General features: G+C 41.6%; 1 protein-coding gene across 1 annotated transcript; it reads left to right on the top strand.

Moving 5' to 3' along the window:
• The first annotated feature begins 5,443 nt into the window (after positions 1–5,443).
• h1-0 (H1.0 linker histone) lies at positions 5,444–7,961 on the top strand. The gene is made up of 2 exons (XM_029527701.1): positions 5,444–5,458; positions 6,843–7,961. The coding sequence occupies exons 1-2, from the start codon at positions 5,444–5,446 to the stop codon at positions 7,419–7,421; spliced, it is 594 nt and encodes a 197-aa protein (XP_029383561.1). The 3' UTR covers positions 7,422–7,961.
• Positions 7,962–8,083: the final 122 nt, after the last annotated feature.

The raw sequence follows: 8,083 nt of genomic DNA, 5'->3' as shown, positions 1-8,083 counted from the left end.
GAAACACAAATGATCCAATCAATAAATCGATTGGATCGATTCAGCTTCCTGAATCTTTTATTCAAAGAAGTGTTTAGGCCAAACAAGAGCCAGTGAATTCTCCCTAATGGAGAAATAAAGAATGATCTCATGAAATCTTGACAAACTTGTTGAGATCACCAGTGACAAAGATCCACATCATTGTCTCTGTGTGGACATCCAAGTGAGATGGAGTGCTATCCAGTGTCTTCTGGCAAAATGTTCCTGCCATCTACCACAATGAAAACAGAGAAGATTTTAAAATATTGATCAGGCTGAAAGAGATGGTAGAAACGCAGGAGGAGGAGCTACAGCTGGAGAGCTGAAGACAAGAGGGAAATAAAATTTCCACTACAAGACCTGAGCAGAAAAATTGAGACTTTATATCACAACAACAGGTGTTGTAACACTCTGGAAATTGCCAACATGCATGATCATAGCTCTGCAGTGTTGCTCTCTCAGCTGATCTAGACTTAATAAAGACAAAGTCTTGTGGGGGATTTCTAATCTTCACTAACTGTGTGAATCAAAATAGACGGTATTTCACAGTTGAGCTACTGAATGTTGAGCAGTGGTGATTGTGCAAAAGAGGGAATCACCCACATGATGAAAGCTGGCAAAAAGGAAAAAAATAAATAAAAATGAATCAGGTCACTGAATGACACACTTTTAGTTCAAAATGCTCTATTTAAAAGATCTCTTGGGGACATCGAAACGGAAGAAGTCAAGGAGGGGAAGGGTGGAGCTAGAGGAAGGAGGTTAAAAAGTGAGATAATTAAAGAAAAGGGGGAAATTAATACATAAAGAATGTATGACAAATTAACAAATTCAATAAATTCTGCCAAAATTTGTACTCAGAGAAGAGCCACTCTTTAAGCACCAGCATGCAAAACTCACATCCTCACTTTGGCGACAGATCCAACATCAATTGTCATTTCTGACATTGTTGTGTCTCTTTGAGTCAAGTTCTGGGTTTCTGAGTTGTTTCCTAAAATGGATTTGAGAATCATTACAGAGAGTCTGAGGTGAGGGGAGACCTCTGCTGTCCAAACCTGCAGATGCAGCCTACAGTTGACATCAATTCATACAAACCACAGGCATCCAAATAATTGTTACAAATGAGACACAGAACCAACTGAAGTAATCGCAGCTGGTCACTCCTGTACTTTGATTAAGACCATATTTACAATTTAACACATGACAGCATCTACACTGTCTACACTGTTTGCTGTCATTGTGTCGTTTTTCCACTTTTGTGGAAACTGACAACAAACTAGAAAGCAGAAAGACCTGTGTGAAATCGATGTTTCTGGCTGTGTTTTAAAATAAAAAGTCTGAAGTCTACGTGGGCTTATAATAGATGGTTCTGGTGTAGAAGTAGCCTATTCCAACAGTGTCTGGTACTTGAATACTCCACCTAAGTCTCAAAGTATTAAAGGGGCAAGGCTTAAAGTCGGGATTAAAGCTAAATGTAGCATTCTTCAAGAGCAATGTATCACTTTCAAATCAGATGTGAACACTAGTCAGTGTCACAAGAATTGTGGGGTCAGATAAAAAAAAAAAAAAGCTTTTGGGGGAGGAGTTTTACGTCTTATCTAAAAAAAATGTTATGAAGTATTTTAAATGTAATTTTATTTACCATTGAGGGACTGTTCTTTGCTTTCTTTTAGGGGAACATGGATGCTTAAAAAAAAAAAAAAAAAAGACCTCACAATTGTTAAAGTAAAATGCCGTGTCAACAACAGCTCACAATAGTTTCTGTTAGTCTATTATCTCTGCTGGCTTGACTGACGGCTCATTGGTGCGCTAACAAACTCTGTCCAATGACATGCCTGTCCTGTGAGAGGTGGTTTGACAGCTGACAGTGTGGAAACAGTTACCTGCTCTAAATGCGGACATGAGGGAGGCTGTTTTCGGGTCCAGAATAGTAAGACCTGAACAAAGAGCGTCTTGGTATGGGGCAGACTGATGGGCCTCTGTTGGCCTGGCTGTGCAGCACTTGGCTTTGACACCTGCTCAGAATCCAAGTGCTGTCACAAATGTCAAAGGCCAAATGTGCGCACACTACTTCCACAGAGCGCCCTCACACCACAGCTGGCTCCTGGACAAGTGTGTGTATAGCACTCGGGTGTCAAAGCCTTGTTCTCACTTTCTGAGGTCTCTTAATGGCACCCTGTTATTTTAAAGCAGGTCTAATCACCAAGACTTAAAAGTTGTCTGTGATGCTGAGCTAAATTATATCAAGCTCACAGCCACAAGCATTTCGTAACCAAGAGCTGGGATGGGGGAAAAAAAAAATAAAAATTATGTATGTCCAATTTCCCTGTCACATATAGATGATGTGAGATGAAGCCACATTTGGTTTATAACTTGAAAATAAAGTTGGTTTAAAAAGAAATGTAAAAACAAATCAGACAAAACATGATGAACCTATCTCCTGTTTGCTTTGTAGATTTCTGGGATGTTTCAAGTGCTGTTCTTGTCTGCTTTCAGAAGTGCGATTGTCATGATGTCTTCTTTAAACTGTGTCATTAGAGCGTAACAATTACTTTGGCCTCTCCTAAAAAGCGTAACTGGCAGACATTCAACATCTTTTACACATATTCTTCATTTTCATCTTTATCTGTTTATAATACTTTATGTGATGTTATAAATCAGTAGGAGTTTGACTCATGTTGAAGCCGAACATGAGGAGCCACATTATTTTTAAGGTCTCACTCTGCCGGGTTACATATTGCTTGTGGGCAGAACAGCCAAATAGAGACTGTATACTCATGAACTGTAGATTCATTTTGTTTCCTTTAAGTCTCACACATAAAACCCATTTGAGGGTAAGGTGGGGCCTTAGCAATGGGCCAAAGGAGTGTGGTGATTAGAAAACTGTACAACAACAAGAACAATACAGTTTACAATCTCTACCTAAGTTTTAAGCTGGAATGTGGTTTATATGTGATTTAAGCACAATATGGTCTTTTGTTGTACTAATTTTTTATTAGTATGACTGACAAACTTCTGCACTCTTACTCTTCATGTATCACTATTCAGTTCATCAAAGAGCGATAATTAAAATCTGTACCTGACACGTCTAAACATTTGAGGACTGGTTTCAGGGGTATTCATTCTCAAGATGTTTTTTAGAGTAAGGATCTTTGACTGGTTTGTTCAAATATAATTTTGCTTTGTCTGGCTGGAATTTTGGTGCAAAAGACAGTTTCTGGTTTAGAAATTTTTGAATCTTTAATTTCACCCTGATGCTACTTAAAAAGTACAATAGATTACATGATGTAATTATGAGTGTTAAATAAAAATGTAAAAAAAATAAAAAAATAAATAAAAATCTGATCTAATCTGAAACCGTTTCCCTTCTTTTGTCACCTCCTGATTAAATGCAAAAGCTCTGATGTAATTAAATCTTATCTGAATTTCAAAGCCAGAATAAACAACCACAGTCAACAAATCAAAGTACCTCAGACAGAATGTTTTTACTCTAACATTGTGATAATGTTCTGGATAGTCTAGGACCCTTTTACAGCCAATCCCCAGTGCTGATACAGAGCACATTGAGGCTTTAAGTAGCAAAAATGGTAGGGGATGTTACCCAGAATGCTTTGAGACAAAGGCAGAACATGACTTAAGAGAGGTTTTAGCCTGCTAAAATTACAAACTGGCATCTGGTAAATTTAGAGACGCAACACTAAAAACTCTCCTGACATGATGATGACTTCTGTAAATACACTTGTAATATAACTCCTTCTTGACCCATCGTCTGACAAATAAAACAGGCACCAGGTTAGCAGTATGCTGAATATGCTTTCACCTCAGACACTGGCATGACTTAAGACAAAACTGAAGGTTGATTTGAAAAAACTCATGACTGTTTACACTAAAAATAGCAAGATGAATACCACATTTACATCAATGCTACAACTCTTTTTTTTTGAAAGGCTGGAAAATAGTAATAAGCAATATATTATAGCTTAACATAGTACAACCATCACAATTTTTCCACTTTTTACGCTGCAATTTATAATTATTGCTTATTGGTTTCTTTATTAATTGCTTTGTCTAAACATACTAAATTGTTTAAAATGTCCACTGTAATATGATTGAGCCCAACAGGGCAAAACCCAAAACAATGAAATGCAATTTAACTAACTAGAATTAAAAAATATACATTTGTGCAGAAATGATTAATTATCAAAGTAATTGCTGATACGTTTACTTAATCTCGACTCTCAGGCTAATCGAATAATAGCCTGAGCGTTATGCCAACACAAAGACCCGGAGCCTCACAACAAAAACACTGGGCTGTAATTCGGACTTGAATATTCAGGACCAACCACTCGGTGCAAATTGAGTCACATTATCATGTAATCGCAGGCAGGGGCAGCAAAAATAAAATGTTCTGCTCGTCAACTTTCATCTCATTACGACGGTAATGACCGTGATACTGGGAGCTGATGTGTGCTCCCAGTCCAGTCCAGGTCCAGCCGGTGTGGAGGACGTCCCTCTGTCGGCGGCTGAAGGGAGTGGTCTAACCTGGGGGGGGGGGGGGGTCAGTGTTTGGCCGCTGCCTTTCAGCACCGCTGCCTAAACGGGACACAAAAAACACATCGCTCCGGCCAATCGGTGACTAAAACAACGATGTGGTGTCTTGCGGCCCCAGAAGCATACCAAAACAGGCGGAAATCTGCTCCTGCTACACTTGCACCGAATAAGAGTCTCAGACAATAGACATGTTGTTCTTGCTAGTATAAAGCCGCTGATGTGTATTAATGCAGTCAGCATATGCGCACTGCAAAGCCTGTTCACACCTCCTGTACACATTTATATTAATGTAGTCACTTGGTCACTACACCCCCCCCCTTTATTCATTCACCCATTGTAACCTATATTATGCTGTTGAATATCAATCAATTCTCAGCCCATCTCCCTCCTCACCCATTCACCAATTCATCCTTCCACCTACTCCCTCCCTCTGTAGCTCAAATGAGCTCCATGAGAAAAGAACATTTCTCATTCACTCACTCACTCACTCACTCACTCCTTCACTCTCCCTCCCTCTCTCCTAATTTGCACCCATCCAGTCCTTTCTTGCTCGCTAACCCGCTAACTCTGCAACACAACTGTTAAACACACACAACTCATCAACTCTCTATACGGACATGATGATTGATAAATATAGTCAATTAAAACTTAATTTCCTTCATTCTGATTATTTATCAGGCACAGTATAGAAAACAGGAATGTGAGGTGCAGCATATAATAAGTGAGCATAATGTTCCTTAACAACACTGGACACTTCATTGCTTGTGTGCAGTATCCTACTGTAGTCTACACAGTGGAGGACCAGCCCACTGCCAGGCAGCCTGACATTGTCTTTGCACTTCAAAATCTGACGTGGGTGAAGACAGAAATTGGGTTCATGACCAAAAATAGTGTCATACATCTCAGATAACCATGCCACAAAAGTCGGCTGAAAACACTACTCCAGTGGCAGTGACTTTCAAAATGGCGTTGCAGGGAGGGACATGAGACCTGATAATAAAATAAAGAATAAAACAGGAGAGTTGCTGTAAAGTTTGTTATTTGGGAGATTTTTGTTGCTTTGGATCGGCACCACAGACCCTCACGTGAAAAAGAAAAGCCAAATGTCAGATCTGTTTTTGACTGTGGTCTGATGCGCCAGTTAGTGAACAAAAGAAAGCCATCACTGCGCCCTATATTGAAGGACTTTGTTTTCGGCTTCGCCCCCCGCCCCCCCCTCCGCATCCGGACCCACACCTGGACACACACCGGCAACGAAGAGCCCCGTCTGAAATATGGGGATCAATTTTAAGAGCCGGTATCAGAATCAGTGATCTTTGGATGTGTTGGCAACTTTCCTGACAATGGAGCTCGAGTGGCGACTGCCATAGTGACAGTTATAACCAAATCTGTCCAAAAACACACAAACACAGGAGATCCACCCGCCGTATTACAACAAATATAAACTCACATTATCATCCCACATGTCCCCTGTCACTTAGATACTGTGACATTTAATTTATAGGCGGTTTAACAGTAAATAATCTCGACCACGTCACTCAAAGTCAATGGCCGGACTGTGTTAGTTGGGAAAATGTATCGATGTATTAAAAGCAAAAACGGAGTCCTGCGCCGACCGAACCGCATGCATCCGTTTGGGCATAGATTCAATATCGATATGCATTGGATGATTTCTGCCCAGGTTCCGTCTGTTTGGGTTAATTTAACGCGAATTGTGCAAAATTGTTCACGGCACGCGTTACTTCCAACCGGTTTTCCCGGAATAAAAGTTGTTCGTCAGCGCGGCCGGGGGAGAAGCCGACTGTCTCCGGGAAGCCCAATGTCTCCGCTACCGGCCCAGGGGGGTTTGTGGGTCAGTACTTCGCCGTGGGTTTTATATTTGTCGGGAGTTGGAGGATGAAGAAACACAAACAGGACGGCGCCAGTTCCATGGACACCGCTAGATCAGCTGCTGGCAGTTGGTGTTCTCAATCACGTCCGCAGATAGGCTTCATAGGCTCACAGAGGCGCCTGTGGAGTAAGACGCTTAAGTGATCCCCGCACACTCACACGCACTTCGAGTGGACAATTACATCGGCATTTTTTTTTTATTTTGAAAAGCTGAAAGTGTGCCATTGTCAGCCAGCTCGGACTTGTGCAGGAGATTATTTCTTGCCGTGCAGATATTTTTTCCCGTTTCTGGCGCTCCGGTATATCCCATCAGCTGACCACAGGGGCAAATTTGCACGTCCAGGACTTTTGTTAACTTATTCCAACATAAAGTCAGAATGGCAGAGACGTCGGCGGCTCCAGCTAAAGCCAAAAAAGCATCCAAGCCCAAGAAACCCGCCTCTCATCCCAAGTACTCTGAGATGATTAAAGCGGCCATCGTGCACGACGCCAGCCGGAGCGGAGCGTCCCGTCAGTCCATCCAGAAGTACGTGAGAAAGAACTACAAGGTGGGCGACAACGCTGATGTGCAGATTAAGATGGCCCTGAAGAGGCTGGTGGCATCCGGGATGCTGCGCCACACCAAAGGTGTCGGTGCGTCCGGATCCTTCAGGCTGACCAAACCCGAGGACTCCAAAAAGTCACCCAAGGTGGCAGCATCTGCCAAACCAAAGAAGGCAGCCAAGCCAGCCAAGCCCAAGAAGGCGGCCAAGCCCAAGAAGGTGTCCAAAACACCCGAGAAACCCAAGAAGGCGGCTGCGAAGAAGGTGAAGAAGGTCGTGAAGAAGGCGACACCAACGAAAGCCAAAAAGGCACCAGCTAAGAAACCCAAGGCAGCCAAGCCCAAGGCAAAACCAGCAAAGAAGGCAGCCAAGCCCAAGGCAAAGGCACCCAAAAAGGCAGCAAAGACGGCGAAAAAGAAATAAAAAGACACTAACAGAGACAAAGACACTGTAAATACTGAAGGAAATGTTTTCGTATATGTATTATTTTTGTAAGGTCCCATGCAAACTTATGCTGTTTTTACCAGTAGTTTCCTCTACATTGCACTATATCTTAAAGGTGCTGTAGAAACACTTGTGAGCATTTTATTTGGCGTTAATAATAATAATTATTATTATAATGTTCCTTTCTGTCTGGTCCTTGAATACAAACAGGCTAAGGGAGGGTCTTGCTGAAGAGGAAAATGTGTATATAGTTGAACTAATAAATAGTTGTTAGTGCACAGAGTCAGACTGAAAACGCAAATGTTTCAATGGTGAGCATTGTTGAGCCATTACAATGTACAGACCATAGGCAGTGGACGTCAGCAGGATTTTCCTAAAGGCTCTACAGTTGTCATTCAAGCTCCTCTATGTATATTTTCTCATGTTCAAACGATCCCTAATACTCACCATCCCACTGTGTCCAGTCACTTTTCAAGACTGTTTATATTGCAACTCAATAAAAACCTTTGTCATCTTCTACCAAATGTTTCTGTCAACTTATTTCTCAAAGGACACGGAAAGTGGGGATTAGTGAATATATCAAAGATTATTAGATTTAATGATAATCCGCATCAACATACCAAATCACACCGTCTCCTCCG

This window comes from Echeneis naucrates, chromosome 19 (genome assembly GCF_900963305.1).
Source record: "Echeneis naucrates chromosome 19, fEcheNa1.1, whole genome shotgun sequence".
NCBI lineage: Eukaryota > Metazoa > Chordata > Actinopteri > Carangiformes > Echeneidae > Echeneis > Echeneis naucrates.
The sequence above is the reverse complement of the archived record's forward strand: the minus strand, read 5'-3'. Positions and strand labels throughout refer to the sequence as shown.